The sequence below is a fragment of the Numenius arquata genome, chromosome Z (genome assembly GCF_964106895.1).
Source record: "Numenius arquata chromosome Z, bNumArq3.hap1.1, whole genome shotgun sequence".
In the NCBI taxonomy this organism is placed as follows: domain Eukaryota; kingdom Metazoa; phylum Chordata; class Aves; order Charadriiformes; family Scolopacidae; genus Numenius; species Numenius arquata.
Genome location: NC_133616.1, coordinates 84,539,963 through 84,559,133, shown reverse-complemented (window position 1 = coordinate 84,559,133; position 19,171 = coordinate 84,539,963). Strand labels below are relative to the sequence as shown.

The 19,171-nt window shown below is 44.8% G+C and overlaps 1 protein-coding gene across 1 annotated transcript in view; it reads right to left on the bottom strand.

The window, feature by feature from the left end:
* The window catches only part of RHOBTB3 (Rho related BTB domain containing 3), a 35,110-nt gene that overhangs the window by 5,854 nt on the left and 10,085 nt on the right, over window positions 1-19,171 (bottom strand). The window contains exons 3-9 of the mRNA XM_074166895.1: window positions 18,011-18,203; window positions 14,023-14,174; window positions 11,540-11,651; window positions 10,369-10,722; window positions 6,869-6,981; window positions 4,642-4,753; window positions 435-608 (exon numbers count right to left, since the gene is read on the bottom strand). Of these exons, the coding sequence (XP_074022996.1) occupies window positions 435-608; window positions 4,642-4,753; window positions 6,869-6,981; window positions 10,369-10,722; window positions 11,540-11,651; window positions 14,023-14,174; window positions 18,011-18,203 (1,210 nt within the window). The remainder of the gene's footprint in view (window positions 1-434; window positions 609-4,641; window positions 4,754-6,868; window positions 6,982-10,368; window positions 10,723-11,539; window positions 11,652-14,022; window positions 14,175-18,010; window positions 18,204-19,171) is intronic.

Below are 19,171 nucleotides of genomic sequence, written 5' to 3'. Positions count from 1 at the left end.
CCATGCATATAAATAAGGTATTCTTGCAATTTAACCTTGTTTATATTAAATGTTACAAAATATATGCTAAGCAAAGTGACAATCGAGAATTGAGATTAGAAAGCAGTATTATTGCTATGTGGAAATAACTGTAATTCTTAATTTTAATGGATCAGAAATGAAATTTTACAAATTTTTGAGTATTGTTATTACATAGCTCAAAAAAAATGCAGCATTTTATTAGTGGTACTTGCTCTCGCTGCAGTTGATTTTTACTTGAATAAGACTGATTTCTTTTTTTACTGCACAATAAGAACAAGTTCTCTTTCTCAGGACATTATACATTAAAATATTGGCATTTTTCAATGAAATAAATGCTGTTACATTGCTATCTATCAATGCCCCATTGCGGAAAAATTAGTAACAGATATAAGTGTATTTTTAAATTTTCTTACCTGGGCAGCAGGAGTCGGTATAAAGATACTCTAGAAAGGAGAGGAAAGTGTCTTTGGAAACCCCATACACTGGAACCAGAATACTATTTGCTTCTAGATAATTACCATTAAACATAGCTGCCATTACCTCACAGCGAGCTACCAGAACTGCTCTGTGGGCTGGTACAGTTGCACCTGCAGGACACAAGATAAAAATCCGTGACGATTTTATATATAGGGAAAGATCTTGATTTTAAAGCTCATATTTTCTTAGAAAGCCTTCACTTCACTGAACATGATTAAGGTGTTTAAAATTAACAATGTCCAATAGATAACTAATAACACACTCACTTCACACCAGCCAAGGTGGCCTCGTAGCCACCAGCAAACAAAAAGAAATACCAAATTTATTATGATAACCTGGTCCCAGCACAAGGTGCTTCAATCAGGGCAAACTTTTCAAAGTCAGAAGCGGGCTTTCAACTAGTATAAAATCTGGCAGCTCTGGAGTCACACCAGTTTACACCAACTGAGCCGCTGCCCCATTGCGCAAATACGCACTGCTGTGAATTATTATGCAAATTAATAATCTGTCTTCATCAGTAATCCCACTGGTAATGAATGTGTGTTCCAGAAGTCAAACTTCCCCATAACCACACAAAGGAGAGAAAGGCAAATTATCCCAGATGAAAATCCATTAAATCCACTAAGTATGAATTTAACCAGATTAAGTATTTTGTGTAAGTGAATTTCATAGAATCATGGAATGGTTTGGGTTGGAAGGAACCTTAAAGCCCATCCAGTCCCACCCCCTGCCCTGGGCAGGGACACCTCCCACCAGACCAGGTTGCTCCAAGCCCCCTCCAACCTGGCCTTGAACCCCTCCAGGGATGGGGCAGCCACAGCTTCTCTGGGCAACCTGGGCCAGGCTCTCACCACCCTCAGCGTAAAATTTCTTGATGGTTGTCTTATGAAAATAATGCTGATAATTTTTTTCAAAAAAAAGTTCCATTTTGTAATATTTGCAAGTGAATAATTTACTACACCGTTTGGAAGACCTGGTACGGTTAACACCCAGAGTGGTAGAGGTCTCATGGGCTCTTAATGAAAATGCTGATGGCCAGAGGCTCCAGCCCTGACTCTTGGACCACTGCGGGGTCCAGCAGAACTTCACAGTCCTGTGTGCAAGAACATGCCAAACGAGTGCCAGACAGAGCAGCAACCAAAGACAGCGGCAGCTTGCAGTCGGATGTGAATGATTTAATCAAAGTTATAATAAACAGTTCAACTGATGTGCAAGATAAATATACTGTAAACCCTTCTATAGAAGTTACTGTCTCAATTTTCTCCTTAACCACAACCCTGACACCCCACATAATTCCTTGAAGACACCTGGCACTTTTTAATTTTTGTTCTGTTTCTATTCACCTGTGCTTATACTTCCACTTTCTCCAAGCTGCATACAAAATGTCTCGATTTCTGGATAGAACGCGTCAATGCTATTACATATTTATGCATGTAAGATGAGCAATACACAATGCAGACATCACGTAAGATACGCATGCAGTTTTGTATGCGCACGCAATTGGGTATTTTCCTGCTAATTAGGATGTTCAGTCACGTTACGGGTCTTTACACAGACATAATGGGCTCCCCAGTACTTTTGTTAGCTAGAAAGCTCAAAGCAGCTCCCAGGATTCAAGGAATTAGTTGAAGACTTAAAAATGTATTTGCCTGATCAAGACCAAACCCTTCATTTTTTTCTTAGTAATTATTTAATTTAATACAGTTACTGTGGCTGAAGAATTAGGGGAGAAGGCTTGGAAAATTCATCAAGCGTTAAGAAAAACAGTTCACATTTTGTCAGTGGATAAGCATAATTTTTTAAAAATACATGTCTTATTCAATAATAACTTTTTTTTTTTCCCGTTAAGTATGTAGTGGTGGTATGGTTTCATCAACTTCCCACAAAGGCTCTCTCGGGAGCGGGACACTGAGAGGAATTGTTCGTGTCGCTGCTCTCAGCATCAGAACTTTGTTCTCATTTTCAAAGATCTTTTTGTTTTTTCCGCGTATTACACAGAACATCTAGAAAGAATCTGCTTGGCCTCATGTGCTTACTTTTGAGGGATTAACGCTTCATATTTGGCTCTGAGATTTAAAGCTGAAAATAATTAAACAATTGTGCAATCCTCAAGGACCATTTCTGCAGGAAGGGTGGGCGAGCACAAATCGGGAAAATCATTAGCATTTAAAAACTGTCTCATTCTTGCTCTCACAAAACCATATGATGCTTTTGCTTTTATTTTTAAGGGTGAATGCATTCAATTTCCAGAAAACAAAAAATCACCCCTACCACCAACAACCTTCAGAACTTCCCTCTTTGTTACAGACAAGTCAGTATGGAAAGCCAGGCTCTGGTCACCCACTTCTTTTTAATCCTGGCCACAAAGAGGTCTAGATAATTACCATCATCTCAACAGACTTTTATTTTTTTTACCAAAACCCCAATAATATATATGTTTCTTTTCACACTCTTAGGGTCAAACAATAGGCAGGTCTAACCTAGACACCTGCAAGGCTGCAGGTTTCTTCTGTAAGGAGTGACCTACCAAACAGAAGTTGCAGAGACCTGTGACAGAAACATGAAGATTGGTACGGGAGCATCTAGAAGGGCAGTAAAACACAGTAGATGTTGGTGGCACCTAAATCAGCAGGTCATCAAAACCCCAGCACATCTACGTGCATCTCTAGGGATGCCCATGCTGGGGGAAGAAGGGCAGTGAATAAAGCCTAAGGAGGCAGAGGAGTGGAACACACACCTAAGGAGCAGGAGGGGTGGCTGACACACCAGAAGGCTGGGCCACCATACAGTGAGACCTGGACACGCTGGAGAGTTGGGCAGAGAGGAATGTAATTAAGTTCAACAAGGGCAGGTGCAGGGAGCTGCACCTGAGGAGGAATAACCCCCTGCACCGGTACAGGTTGGGGGTGACCTGCTGGAGAGCAGCTCTGCAGAGAGAGACCAAAGAGTCACAACAAATGGCCCATGAGCCAGCAATGTGCCCTTGTGTCCAAGAAGGCCAATGGCATCCTGGGGGGCATTAAAAAGAGTGTGGCCAGCAGCTTGAGGGAGGTCATCCTCCACCTCTGCTCTGCCCTGGGGAGGCCCCATCTGGAGCACTGGGACCAGTTCTGGGCTCCCCAGTTCAAGGATAGGGAACTGCTGGAGAGGGTACAGCGGAGGCTACGAGGATGATGAGGGGCTGGAGCATCTCTCTGATGAGGAAAGGCTGAGGGACCTGGGGCTGTTCAGCTGGAGAAGAGCAGACTGAGAGGGGACCTCATTGATGCTGAGCAATAGCTAAAGGGCAGGTGTCAAGAGGATGGGGCCAGACTCTTCTCAGTGGTGCCCAGTCACAGGATGTGGAACATTGGAAATTCCATCTGAACATGACGAAAACCATCTTTCCTTTGAGGGTGGCAGAGCCCTGGAACAGGCTGCCCAGAGAGGGTGTGGAGTCTCCATCTCTGGAGATACTCAAAATGTTCTGGTCCAACCTGCTCTGGGTGACTTTGCTCTGGCAGGGGGTTGGACTGGATGGTCTCTGGAAGTCCCCTCCAACCCCTGCCAGTCTGGGATTCTGTGACACAAGTCCCTGTCAGTTTCTAGAGGATAGAGAAAGGCACACCCCCAACCCTGTGACGGGCAGAGGTAAGGTGGTAAGGAGTCAATAACCAGCATCTGGTTTAGTCTTTTCACTCAGGGCGAGTGTAGACGTGGCCACCAGCGTCCATGCCTCTCCAAGGTCTGATGCTCAGCAGAGCCCTCGGGTATGTCCTGGTGCTTGCGCAGGTGGGAAGGTGAGCAAGATAAATAGGTTTTAAGATAAAATCACCATCCCCTGTGATGCAACCCCTGGTTTAGCCTTGGTGCTACACCATTGCAGCAGCCTTTCCTGAGAATCAGAGAGGGACAAAGTCTGCCGTGGTGGGCAGAGGGCATTCCTACAGGCTCAGCCCTGATAAACCACCTCGGAGCGGACGCTGCTGTGAAGCGTCCACAGGGACAAACCTTAGTCCTAAGCAAAAAACCTGCTTTCCAGGGTGACGAAAATGACCAAAGTGTGTATGTTGCCTTAGTTCTGATGGAACAGAAAATAGGGTCACCTCCGTTTCCCACTCTCCCACAGCGGTGCCTGCCTCAACGGCAGCGGAGGTACCGTACCTTGTATTTTGAAGATGACATCAGCAAGGACAGGCGTGTTAAAGAACAGCCTGAGAGAGGTGTTATACAGCCGCTTCATCTGGTGAGATCTGCAGTCCTTTACAGTGCCTAGCTGCAAAATAAGTGATTAATAAAATGAGTTATTACATAATAAATTATTAATAACACACTGTCACATACAGCTACCCACGGAATGAAAGACTGCAAGGAATCATTTGTAGGGGGAAACTAAACAACAGGTTTCTGCTTTCTGCTTTATGGTTTTTTTGCCAATGTTACCCAGCCATGCCTCTCGCAGGTGCAACCCTCGGCAACCACCTCTATCGCTTATTTCCCTATTTCCCACAGTGCAGGAGCTCCAGGGCGTCCCTGTGTCCCCCACCCGCACCCCAGCTCTCGCCTGGGCTCCCTGATCTGTGACAGAACCCCCCCATCCTGCACCTCCGGGCAGGTCTGACCCCATCACCAGTTTTCCTGGACTCCACACTTTTCCATACATGCCCCGTTTGGACCCAAGGCTGCAGGAACACAAGGTTTGAGGGTTCCTGGTGGGGGGACACATTGTGTGTTTCTTGGTGTTGCCCCAATATCGGCTCCACAGAGGCTGGGGGGAGCTCACAGGTGTTCAGTTCTGGGCCCCTCACTATAGGAAGGACATTGAGCTGCTGGAGCGTGTCCAGAGGAGAGCCACCAAGCTGGTGAGGGGTCTAGAGAACAAGTCATACAAGGAGAGGCTGAGGGAACTGGGCATGTTTTGTTTGGAGAAGAGGAGGCTGAGGGGGGACCTCATTGCCCTCTACAACTACCTGAAAGGAGGGTGTAGAGAGGTGGGTGTTGGCCTCTTCTCCCAAGGGAATAATGACAGGACCAGAGGAAACGGTCTGAAGTTGCGGCAGGGGAGGTTTAGATTAGATATTGGGAAGAATTACTTTACTGAGAGAGTGGTCAGGCACTGGAACAGCCTGCCCAGGGAGGTGGTGGAGTCACCATCCCTGGAGGGATTTAAGAAACGAGTAGACATGGCACTTCAGGGCATGCTCTAGTGCCCGAGATTGTGGGGTTTTTTTTGTGTGTGTATGGTTGGACTCGATGACCTCAAAGGTCCCTTCCAGCCATGGAGATTCTGTGATCCTTTTACAATACTCCTGGCATGCATCAAGACCCTCCAAACCCCAGTACTTCCATTTTTGTTTTTCTTACTTTAGAAATGGAATCTAAAGCTACCAAAAGGAACAACATCAAAATCATATTGCTAGATTGTGAGCAGTGAAATTCAGATGAGGTCTGATTTATGGTTAAAATTTTATCTAATTTATTTAACTAATTTTTATCAAGACAATCACAATTCATTTCTAGTCCCTGTGTCTTTAAAGAAAAACTGTTAAGTGTGAAATGAAAGCATCCCAAAGGCATTAAAAAAAAACCTGAAGAAACAAAAACAACTCAGGATTATTATCTTAAAAGTTTTCAGGACTTTCTAACTTCAACCCTATGAATGTTTTAGCTGTGGGCACTTGGGACTAGTAAGCCTACATATGAGCAATCAGAAACTTAAAAAAGCTAAGAAACTTTTTTATCTCTATATTACGTTATCTCAAGACAGTCTGAGATGATTTCCCATTTAAATTGAGAGAAATACTTTCTGTGAGTTCTGTAGTACCAGGGAATGTATCTGCTTTGCTCCACTTGCTCTATCAGCAAATGGTTGTTAAAACTAATTCTGCATTGTAACTTTTTATTAACATAATAATATGATATAAATTACATTTTACTGTGAAGTCATCTGCTGAATGACATATATTGGGCTATAGACAGATTTCCACATCACAACACTTAGGAGAGAAGCCGGCTCTCCCAATCTGCAGAAGCATAACTTTTGGCACGTACTCAGGAAAACAAAGCTTTCCTGGGCAGCCTCTATTACATGAGAATTAGCAACACATAATCATATTGTTAGACAAAGTGCAAAGCTGTGAATATGAGTAATCCTTTTAGGAAACCTACTTGTGTGCTTTTTACCAATTACATTAATTCCGCACGTTAGACCAGCCTCTCTGTGTTTCTATTTCGTATGCGCCTGTGAACCGCCCACTGAGAAAGTAATAAAAGCCGTGTGAGCCAAAGCGAGTTCAAAACAAAGACTGACATGGAAATCTTGTGTACAAAGCAATTTCCTAAGAACTTAAGGAACTAACACTAACAGTTACCCCAAGAGGATTAGATGTACCTTCCCTGGGGTTTTCAGGATGCATTTAACCTTCTCAAGCACGTGTTCAGTTTTTTCTGGATCCTTCAACCTCTTTTTTATATCCTCTTCTAATCGTTCCCAGTGGAGAGCACCTGAAAAAAAAGCATAAGATCAGGAAAATTGGATTATGAATCAGCAGAGCACAGACCTTAGCAAAAGAGAAAAGACAATAACAATGCCAAACAGATTCTGCAGAAACTCCTATTTTTTGCACAGAAATCAGCCAGATCTTCATGTTTAGGAAGGACAAGATGCAATTCTTGCACAAAAAAAGACCAAACTTCCATGGGACTTTTACAAGAATGCAATGAAGTACAGAGAGATCAGGGCATCTCTCTTGCTTTCCAAATCAGTTTCTGGCTTCCTCCCAGTTCAATCACTGCATATTGCAGGTAGGCATTCAGAAAAAAACGCTGAATGTTTCAATATTTATGGAAGTTCTTTAGTTTCTGCTCATCTTGCTGGTTGCATTGCTTTGCAGGTGTCTGAACCAGGAAAGCTTCATGCACAGTTATATTCTGAATACTGGTAGCCAAAACCAGCAAAAGTTAGTGCGATTTCTTTTTTTTATTGTTTTCAGAGTCAGAGATATGATATTCCCTTTGGTCTCTCAGTTGCTTTCTTGGAAACACTACAAGTGTTGGCCAACGTTACAACGAACCTAATTCTTCCTTAAACATTTTGCTGGAGTAAGTCTCAAAGACACCGTGGGGCTGCTACACCAAATCACATGCGGTTGGAAGGGACCTCTGGAGATCATCCAGTCCAACCCCCTGCCAGAGCAGGGTCACCCAGAGCAGGTCCCACAGGAACGTGTCCAGGTCGGTTTTGAATGTCTCCAGAGAAGGAGACTCCACCACCTCTCTGGGAAGCCTCTTCCAGGGATCTGCCACCTTCAGAGCAAAAAGTCCCTCCTCATGTTGAGATGGAACTTCTTATGTTCAAGTTTGTGCCCATTGCGTCTTTTCCTGTCACTGGGCACCACTGAAAAAAAGACTGGCCCCGTCCTCCTGACACCCACCCTTTAAGTATTTATAGGCGTTGATCAGATCCCCCCTCAGGCTTCTCTTCTCCAGACTGAACAGACGCAAGTCCCTCAGCCTTTCCTCGTAACAGAGATCTTCTGGTCCTCTCATCATCCTCGTAGCCTCCGCTGTACCCTCTCCAGCAGTTCCCTGTCCTTCTTGAACTGGGGAGCCCAGAACTGGACCCAGTGCTCCAGATGTGGCCTCCCCAGAGGAGAGCAGGGGGGGAGGATGACCTCCCTCAACCTGCTGGTTACACTCTTCCTGATGCAAAAACTTCCAAAGTTTTTGGTAACTTTCAGCTCTGATTCCTGGTGCCGGGCATCGAGGAAGAGTCAGGGAGGGATAAAGCTCAGGGTGAAGCATGAGTCAGCCCAGACGTGGAGGAATTTTGCTGTCAAAAAGGCTGAAACAGCACACACGGCGTACGGCGTCTTCGGCTCTACCACCTCCTGCGTGTACAGTAGGGATGGTGAGTGTTTATAACCTCGTGGGCACAAGGTCATGGTCCTGAGAGGCTGAAAATGTTGACACTGCTCATGACCTCTCCTCAGTCTGTGCCTGAAGTGTCTCCGAAAGACCTCGTCCCCTCCCAAAGGTACCACACGGTGCATTGTCTTCTGCACTGCCCTACAGGTGGGGAGCTGGGACTGAGAGCAGTTCCAGCTACTGCTGCGCAAGTTTCCCACCTCTTTGGCTGACACAAGCAAAAATAAAATTAATAACCACAAAAGGCACCAGATGCACTTATCAACTGCTGAAATTCTGGGTTTAACCCACTCTTCATGTCACCAATAAATGAAAAAAATCAATCCACTCATGCTGAAAAACTTCTGCATCTGTTCTTCATGTTCTTTTTTGGAAAGAACGGAAAGGGATGTTCTCAACGACAAACTCTAACCGAAAATTGAAAGAATCTCCTTTGTGTCTCAACAAGCTAGTGTTCATGTCTCAGCTAGTGAGGCAGAAATCCTCTTCATGTGCCAGGCAGGCATCAGGCTACAGAGACTGACTAAGCTTCTGTATGGATGCAGATCCAACAACAGAATTATTTGGGGCCTTTTTTTTTTAATTACAGTTAAAATCAGAATGCATCGTTAAAAAGCCATTTAATTCTTTCAACAAATATAAATCGTGTATTCTTATGTACTGACAGCTTGCAAAGTATTTTGTAAAGAACAAAAGATATCAGATACTTCCAAAAAAAAAAACAATTCCATTTCACCTGAGGATGACTAAGCAACTTTAAAAAAGATAGAAAAATATCAGTGCCATTTCAAAAGACGGCTGGGATCAGGTAGGTGAGGTCACTGCCTGCACTGAATTGGTGGCAAAACCCATGCGACGTGTCAGAGCCCCCTGCTCTCCAACCAGTTATCCCTGTTTTCTCTTCAGCAGCACCATACCCAGAAGAGAAATCACTTGAGTCTTCTTAAGCAACCCTGCACACGTGTCAATGCGTTTAGAACATGCAACCATTTAAAATATTTTAGAAGCCCAAAGTCTGACACTGTCTCAAAGTCTACATTTTTTTGGCAAAGCTTTTGAATATCACAGAGTCACATGCTGGCAGGGATTGGAAGGGACCTCTGGAGACCATCCAGTCCAACCCCCTGCCAAAGCAGGGTCACCCAGAGCAGGCTGGTTCACTAACTGACGTTAGCTTGTGGACTTTGTTCAGTAAAATACTGCACTTGATTTATTTTCATTAGATCTGGAATGACAGCTCATTTAGTTTTTATTAAATCTAGGTGAAGGGCTTCTTTCAAACAGACATTGTTCACCATTATCACAAGGATGAAATAGATGTAGCACCATGGCAGAACATGATCTACTAATATCAGGGGCATGTTCCTTAGCATGATGCCCTCTTTTGCAGGGCATTGGCTGTCAAATCACAGAATCATAGAATTGCCCAGGTTGGAAGGGACCTTTCAGATCATCAAGACTAACCATCAAGACCAACCATCAACCCAACACTGACAAACCCACCACTGAACCATGTCCCTCAGCACCACGTCTGCCCGGCTTTGAAACACCTCCAGGGATGGTGCCTCAACCACTTCCCTGGGCAACCTCTTCCAAGGCTTCATAACCCTTTCCATGAAGAAGTTTTTCCCAATATCCACCCTAAACCTCCCCTGGTGCAACTTGAGGCCATTTCATCTTGTCCCATCAGCTGTTTCTTAGGAGAAGAGACCGACCCCCCCCTGGCTACACCTTCCTTTCAGGGAGTCGTAGAGAGCGAGAAGGTCTCCCCTCAGCCTCCTTTTCTCCAGGCTGAACACCCCCAGCTCCCTCAGCCGCTCCTCACAAGACTTGTGCTCCAGACCCCTCACCAGCTCCATTGCCCTTCTCTGGACACGCTCCAGCACATCAATGTCCCTCCTGCTGTGAGAAGATAATTTCTCACTGTAGGAGAAAGGAGCAGCCAGACCCATTCAGGGTGGGTACCTGAATAGATGAAGCGGAGGATATCCGGCAGACAAGAGCAGAAGACGGCATCCTTCACCACCACCCTCACCGGCGGGACACCGGGTGGGACACCATGGGTAGACCTTGCCTCCACGGCGAAGAGGCTTTGCGCCGTCCGCATGATGGAGGCGTCACGGATGTCGGCAGGGCTCTTCACCTCGAAGAGCAGCATGAAGAGGTGGCTGGCGGAGCAGAGGATGACCTTGTGAGCCTCTACCACCGTGCTGAGGTCCTCGGGGCAGAAGGCCACGTCAGCGCACTGGCAGCAGCAGAGCAGGTTGTGCAGGTCGGCGTCATAGTGCGAGGCTTCGCCCTTCAAGATGGGCATTTTTTCTGCGAAAGACAACGAGTCAGGCTGTAGAACTGAAGCAAGAACTAACCGCACGACAACTCTGTTCCCAGAGACCTGATCAAACAAAGGACAATTTTTGAAAAAAGCGTTCGATAAGAAAATTTCTTGTACGCTGTTTGAGTACATTTAGTTAAATACTCTAAAAATTGAAATACTTAGTATAGTAAAATAAGAAAATAAGAAATACTTAGTTTAGAAAAAAGTGTCCATCCTTTTATGAAATCTTTTTAGGCATTTATGTTTGAAAGATACCTTACCCGTGAATCCCAGACCTAAAGGATCTGGGCAAATTTCTTGTATGTGTGAGAAGAGACAACCATGTATTTAGAGGTAAGAACTTGTCAGTAATCACTGAACAAGGGCATCAGATGGTCAGAAACCACATGCAGGGGCATACACCTCTCCCTTGTTTTATTTGCAGCAAATAAAAATATTACTTGATGATATTATAGTATAATAAAGCATGATGTAATGATTTCCTTGTATAATTTGTCTGCAAAGCTTTTATGTAACGCTTTTATTAATTTACCTTTGCATTATTTCATCAAGTGCACCAGAAAATTACTCCTGTTACTCTTGCCTAAGATGAATTAGAAGTCCACAGTGGTGTTACATATTGCTACACCATTCTCCCAAAATTAATTAAAGCATCACTAAAGGATGATGCAACCAGGGCAGCATAACCAGAATAGCTGAAGACAGATAGCACAGCCCACAGTCACGATTACAAAAGGCTAATTGCGCAAAGACCATGGCACACGTAACGAAGGACGCTAGAGACCAGACATGGGCGAGCACCTGGCTGTTCCAGCTGAGGTGGTTGAACCCGAGGGCACTTCTGCGCCTTTCTCCTTTTCTTCATCTTTTCAGATGACTTCTGATTCAAGCTTTGGATCATAAAATATTCCACCTAAAACACAAAATGTTATTTTAAATAAAAAATCCTAGTTATTTAAGAACAACCTAGATGTCAAGCCACAGGGAACGAGCGGGCGCTCTACACAAGACTGAGGCTACTGCCACTGTGAACAGTCACCCAGGTCACCGAGTACACATTTAGGTGAAATCAGCACAATTTAAAACATTATTTATTCAAATGGCAGTGGGCAATTCAATTGCATTTAAGCTTCCCAGAAATGACAGGCACAAAGATAATCAATTTACCAAATTCCGTAGGTGCTCATTACAGAAGGGAACAACACTTGATGGATAATGATCAGATGCAAGTGATGGCACTAGTGAGGCCTCACCTCGAGGGCTGTGTCCAGTTTTGGGCACCTCACCACAAAAAAGACATTGAGGGGCTGGACCATGTCCAGAGAAGGGCAACGGAGCTGGTGAGGGGTCTGGAGCACAAGTCTTGTGAGGAGCGGCTGAGGGAGCTGGGGGTGTTCAGCCTGGAGAAAAGGAGGCTGAGGGGAGACCTTCTCGCTCTCTACAACTCCCTGAAAGGAGGGTGTAGCCAAGGGGGGTCAGTCTCTGCTCCCAAGGAACAGGCGATGGGACAAGAGGAAACAGCCTCAAGTTGTGCCAGGGGAGGTTCAGATTGGATATTAGGAACAATTTTTACATGGAAAGGGTTATTGCACATTGGAATGGGCTGCCCAGGGAAGTGGTTGAGGCACCATCCCTGGGGGGATTCAAAAGACAGGTTGAGATAGTGCTGGGGGACGTGGTTTAGTGATGGTTTTTATCTGAGTTAGGTTGATGGTTGGACTCGATGATCTTAAAGGTCCCTTCCAACCTTGACAATTCCATGATTCTATGGAAATAGCAAAATCGTAACAAATGCTCTTCCACTTGCAACCGACCTGTGTCACCACACAATGCTACCGTGTCCTCTGAAAAAGTCACATCACATTGCAGTATTTGTGGGCACGGTTTCTTTCACTGGGACAGACTATAAGTGTCATCACTGCAATAACAACGGAGCTGAGGGGCAACGCTCCCTTTTGCAGGAATGAAGAGGCACAAATCCTGGTTCAGGTGGAATTAATGCACATCTCAAATGCTTTTATCACCCGAGGTATCATTGTAGCACATACGGTGCTTTCTAAAAATTAGAAAAATACCTGGCTGGACCAGACGCTGGGTGGATTCCTCGTTTTTAATTGGGAATGAAGGGATCCAATAAAAACTGCCTAAATATTGTGCCAGATATTCCACGTTACTATCAAAACCCATGGAAACACACTGTACATACACACCTGGGACAACAATGGCACGGACCATGTGAAGTCACTGTGCCAAAAGAACTGCATTTTTTTGTTAAAGTCCAAATGCCACTGGGAAAGCAACCAAAAGGTTCAAAAAAAGGCTGAGCTTAAAAGACCTCATAAAACTGAAAATGAAATATCAGTGTGAAATAATTTTGTGGAGAAGACACATAAATTCAAAAGTCTGTATTTAGAAACTGCGCAGTGGTCTTCCCTGTCTTCAGGAGAGCGGAAAAAGAACAAGCTCATTAGAGGTGGGACTTTTTAACAAGTCTCTCAGCTCCTGCCTTGTTCCGCTTCACTGCGTCTGACCCCGGGCTCTGCCTAGGACTGCAAACTGCGTCACGACTGTGAACTCAGCAACCACAAAAATATGCTAAAAAATCAGGCAATTCCACAATCTTACCTTTCTCACTTTACAGATAGAACAGCTGTGAGAGTCTGAGCAATTAAGATTAAAAGTATTGTAATATGATGGAATAATTCAGCTTGGAAGGGCCCTGTGGATGCCACCCACTCAGGGCACTGGATCAAAACTTGTCTTCAGAGTGGGATGTGCTTGTCAAGTGCCTCGTCCAGCCGGGATTTGGTTATTCCACCCCAGCAAGATAAAAGGACAGAAATAGAGGGGGGAATTTCTTGCAGTGTGTACTGTGACTTTCCTAAAACTTCCTAGAAAGTAGTTAAAATGGAGCAACCTTGGTACCGTCAATTTGGCTAGAATCACAGAATGGTTTGGGTGGGAAGGGACCTTAAAGACCACCCAGTCCCACCCCCTGCCCTGGGCAGGGACACCTCCCACCAGACCAGGTTGCTCCAAGCCCCCTCCAACCTGGCCTTGAACCCCTCCAGGGATGGGGCAGCCACAGCTTCTCTGGGCAACCTGGGCCAGGCTCTCACCACCCTCACAGCAAAAGAACCATGAACCTAAATCTCACTTTGGTGGGAAGCCACCCTTGGTGGGAGGGCTCATGGTGTGCCTCTGCTCACCCTCCAAAGCCCTGACATCAGCCATGGACCTCCCACGTATGCCACCTGGATTTCAACCCAAGGTTCCTCACTCACCACGCCTCCAAAGTACTTCTGTACGTAGAAGTCATTAAGAGTGTGCAGCTCAAGGTAAGTGGCTCCTAGTTCCTTGGCAAGCTGAACCCCCTCGGAGGTGGTCACACAGCTTCTCCTGTCCGAAGTGCACAGGGGGCAGGTGCAAGGCACTCCTGGGGTAAAAAGTCATGCAAAAAAGCTATTTTTTGTCATATAATCCAGAATATTTAGCTTCCTAAATATTTGTAAAGATGCATTATTTAGAAAAGAGCAAAAAGGGAAATGGAAACATAATCATTTTACAGCAAGAAATCCTTAATTACTGCAAAAAAACCCTTCTTGTTAATCAGTTCAAAATGTTAGCTGCTGTACAAAACCCACCTCTTGTTTCATTAGCATTAATTTACATTCAGTTTTGCAGAGGTGGAAAAGCCAAGCAGGACTTCCACCAGCCAGGGCTGGCTTGGGGCCCCAGCGTCCTGATAGGCGCAGGTGTTGTACCAGCCCGCAGGCGTTACCGCTCCTTAATGTCCCCGTGAACTTGTTTAATTACTACAGCCTGCCCATGCGGTAACGGAAGGGGGAAATTTCCACTGCGGTCCCAACTGCTACGGGCAAGTAAATGCTGAGGAATATCACAGAGTCACAGAATGATATGAGGTTGGAAGGGACCTCTGGAGACCATCTAGCCCAACCCCCCTGCCAGAGCAGGTCCACCCAGAGCAGGTCCCACAGGAACATGTCCAGATGGATTTGAGTGTCTCCAGAGAAGGAGACTCCACCACCTCCCTGGGCAGCCTCTTCCAGGGCTCTGCCACCCTCACAGGAAAGAAGTTCCTCCTCATGTTTAGGTGGAACTTCCCATGTTCCAGTTTGTGCCCGTTACCTCTTGTCCTGTCACTGGGCACCACTTACATGTTCAATTACACAAATTTTACATGCTTTTTTTTTTTTTAAAGCTAAAAAAAGGTATTTTAGAAGGTTATGCTGCTTAACTGATAACAATCTCTTAGCCACACTGGCTCAGCTTTGCTTAAAGCCGGTGAGAACTTGCCAGCCATGGATGTACTTTCAAATGTGCTGAGCATGCTCTACGTTGATTTCCTCTGCTCAGACCTATGGAAAACATATAATAACACAGCTTTTTTTTTTTTTTTTTTTTTAATATTTCTTTTGGCAGCCCCATTTGCTACTACAGAGGATTAAGATCTTAGTAATTTGTATGAGCAAACTGCTGCGTTCACACATACCTCCGAGAAACAAAAAGGGTTCTGTGTGGGCACTGCAGGCTGCGCCGGCAGGTCCCGGAGCCAAACCGCGGCTGGAGAGCCTGACTTCTCCCACAGACACGTCATTTTGGGGAGAAACACAGGGGAGGGAAAAAAAAAAAAGAAAAAAAGCAGAGGGTGGAAAAATGCCAGCAGTGGAGTCACTCAGATTGGTGATATCCCGTGATTAAATAAAAAGTGTAAGAAAAGGCACTGGGAAGACAAATGTTAGCTTAGCAAGACCTTGCCTTTAGAATGGCAGATTTACCTCCCCTGCGTAAATAAGAGCCTAGAAAGACTTGATCATCATCAGTGAATTACTAAAGGGAAGAAAATAAAGATGAAATTGTTATATAATTCTTTAACAGTTCTTTCTCAATCATTGAGCAAAAAGATATATAAGTAAACCCTGGCAAAACTGATGTTACGTCCACAGAACACACAATTCATATGGCTTAATCCTCTTTCTACGCTATAAAACAAACATCTACACCTACATCCACCACGTCCCTTACTCATAGCAGGAGGGATGTTCAGAAATACTTGTTTTAGTCCAATTTGTAAAGTAAAAGACAACTCACAGGCTCAAGTTTTACACTCATCGTTTTAGGGAAAAAAAATTTTTTAAAAATCAGGCCCCAGGACTCAATAGACCATACGAAAATTAACACAAGAACATTGCAAAATATCTGGAAATACAGGATAAAGTTTGTATGTCTGTTCTACTGGTATCTGGGGTATTCTTTACTTCCCTGATGCAGACAGGAGCTGTTAATTAATCTCTACCCAAACCATGAAGATGCTCCCAGCAGCGTTGGCCCCATTGGCCACTGGACACTTGCAAGTCCACCCGGTCCTTACGCGCTCGTGCGACCCCCATTTTCACATGGATTAAACAGCATCAGCAGCAACAACTTTAAGCAGTGAGTGTAAAAATGACTTGCTTTGCTTTTGTAGCAGACCACCGACCAGCCTGGGCAGGGAATTCTGCGAACACATGAGCCATACCATACCCATACCTCATCTATACCACAGCCACTGCCAGGAGAGCTCAACTCTGCCCATGCAGGAGCACGTGGCCCCTTGTGGTACCCAAAAACCCGGTGTCCCCGTTCATCCGATGACACCACAGAGAATTTCCAGGCTCTTCCCACTCCCTCTCCAGTGGTTGCAAGCTGAAGGATTTTGCTTTAATCTCATACACTAGAGATATTTTACACCTGAGACATGGACCAGAGAGAACTCCTAACTATGGGGATCATTTGTAGGCTGACCTGCTGGAGAGCAGCTCTGAGGAAAAAGGCCCGAGAGTCCTGGTGGACAACAGGATGACCATGAGCCAGCAATGTGCCCTGGTGGCCAACAAGGCCAATGGCATCCTGGGGGGCATCAGGAAGAGCGTGGCCAGCAGGTCGAGAGAGGTCATCCTCCCCCTCTGCTCTGCCCTGGGGAGGCCACATCTGGAGCACTGGGTCCAGTTCTGGGCTCCCCAGATCCACAAGGACAGGGAACTGCTGGAGAGGGCACAGCAAAGGGCTACAAAGGTGATAAGGGGCCTGGAGCATCTCCCTTACAAGGAGGTTGTAGAGAGGTGGGTGTTGGACTCTTCTCCAAGGGGAATAATGACAGGACCAGAGGAAATGGTCTGAAGTTGGGGCAGGGGAGGTTTAGATTAGATATTAGGAAGAATTACTTTACTGAGAGAGTGGCCAGGCACTGGAACAGCCTGCCCAGGGAGGTGGTGGAGTCACCATCCCTGGAGGTATTTAAGAAACGTGTAGACATGGCACTTCAGGGCATGCTCTAGTGCCCGAGACTGTTGGGTTGGGTCTGTTTGTGGGTGGGTGTGGTGTGTGGTTGTGGGTGTTTGTTTTGGTTTGGTTTTGGTTTTGGTGTTTGGAGTTCTGGGATTTTTGGGGGGTTTTTTGTTTGTTTTTGGCGGGGGTTTTTTTGTTGGTTTTTTTTTTGTTGTTGGTTGGACTCGATGATCTCAAAGGTCCCATCCAACCAAAAATATTCTGTGATTCTGTGATTCTGTGAAAGGCTAAGGGGCTTGGGTCTTTTTAGTCTGGAGAAGAGAAGCCTGAGGGGGGATCTGGTCAACACCTATAAATATTGAAAGGGTGGGTGTCAGGAGGATGGGGCCGGTCTTTTTTCAGTGATGCCCAGTGACAGGAAAAGACGCAATGGGCACAAACTTGAATATAAGAAGTTCCATCTCAACGTGAGGAGGAACTTCTTTCCTGTGAGGGTGGCAGATCCCTGGAAGAGGCTGCCCAGAGAGGTGGTGGAGTCTCCTTCTCTGGAGACATTCAAACCCACCTGGACACGTTCCTGTGGGACCTGCTCTGGGTGACCCTGCCCTGGCAGGGAGTTGGACTGGATGGTCTCCAGAGGCCCCTTCCAACCCCACATCATTCTGTGATCTCATACACTCAAGTCCACGATGCTTAATCCCAAACACTAGATTTAATCTCCCGTGTATGATGGCTCCACAAGAAGAGCCCTTGCAGAGGTCAAAGCAGGACAGGATGCCTTTCATCACCCAGGTTAATTAAGTAGAAACTTCTTGCCAATACACCAGCCTTCAGAGCCATAACACATGCACATATTACTGTCACCCTGACAGACTAATTGTTTCTGTTAGCAACTTGGAAAAACAATCAGCTTCTACTGAAATCACAGCACATCTAACTCCCAAGTGAGATTTTAACTGTTGCTACAGGGAACTGGATACATACCGTTTTTTCTTGCACCAATAGCAGAAATTATCACTGGCACTGAGCAGTGGTTTAACGCCTTTCTTATCATTGGGATGTAACTCTCCTTCAGTTCTTGAAACGAAGCCTTGTCATTGACAGAGTATTTAATGACAATAATATCAGCTCCTCCGATGAGACTGCGAGAGGTGTACCAGTCACTGTCAAATATATCCTAAACAGAAAAAAACAGCCGTCAAGAATTTCCTGGCTATAAAGGAAATGGTGAAATATTTAACAGCCTTAACACAAAACCTTACAAAAGTACTTTAAAGTGATAACTTAATCTCTTATTTAAAGACACGAAACAAATAGCAGAATTCATGCTTTGTCATTTCCTTGTTCGAAGAATAATTTTTTCCTTGTAACAAACAATACATCTCTTTTATGAATTCAGGAATTCTTCTGGAAGAACAAGAATAGGGTTAATCTTGGAATATACTTTGCAAGAAGAAATTTCACTAGTTTCATTACTTAAATTTCAAAAGTTTTTATTAGGAAACAAAAGCAGCTTCAGTAGGAGAGGTTTGCAGCAATTCATACAAACCTATTATTTATCACAATATTTTAGGGACAGGGTTACACAGAACTGTGTTATGTACTTATGAATATACCTATAAAAACAAGTGTCAACAGTTGCCTTGGATTTTTATCTGCTTCACAAGAGCTTCCATATAGCTTTAACAAGCATTAATGTCTTCAGGAAAAGGACATTAATCAAATAACTAAACTCTCTTTTTTGACTTCACATTCAATTTGTCACTGTTCTGTGCTGTAAGTGTAAGACTTGTACTTTAAAAGTATTTTGTATCCTGTTAATTTACAAGTGGCATGAGAACTATAATTTCACTGTTTCTGCTTTACCTAAAGGTAGCCCATAAATACCAGTGAAAGTCTTGCGCATATGCTCAATTGAAAATTCTTGACAGAAACATGGAACTGGTCCACAGAACTGAAAATCACTCAAAAAATGGAAATACTATGACCTTGTGGGGCCTTTCAGTACTTAAAGAGGGCTTATAAGAAAGATGGAGAGAGACTTTTTACCAGGGCCTATCTATGGTGACAGGACAAGGGGCAATGGATTTAAACTGAAAGAGGGTAGATTTAGATTCAACGCAGGGAAGAATATTTTTTTTTTTA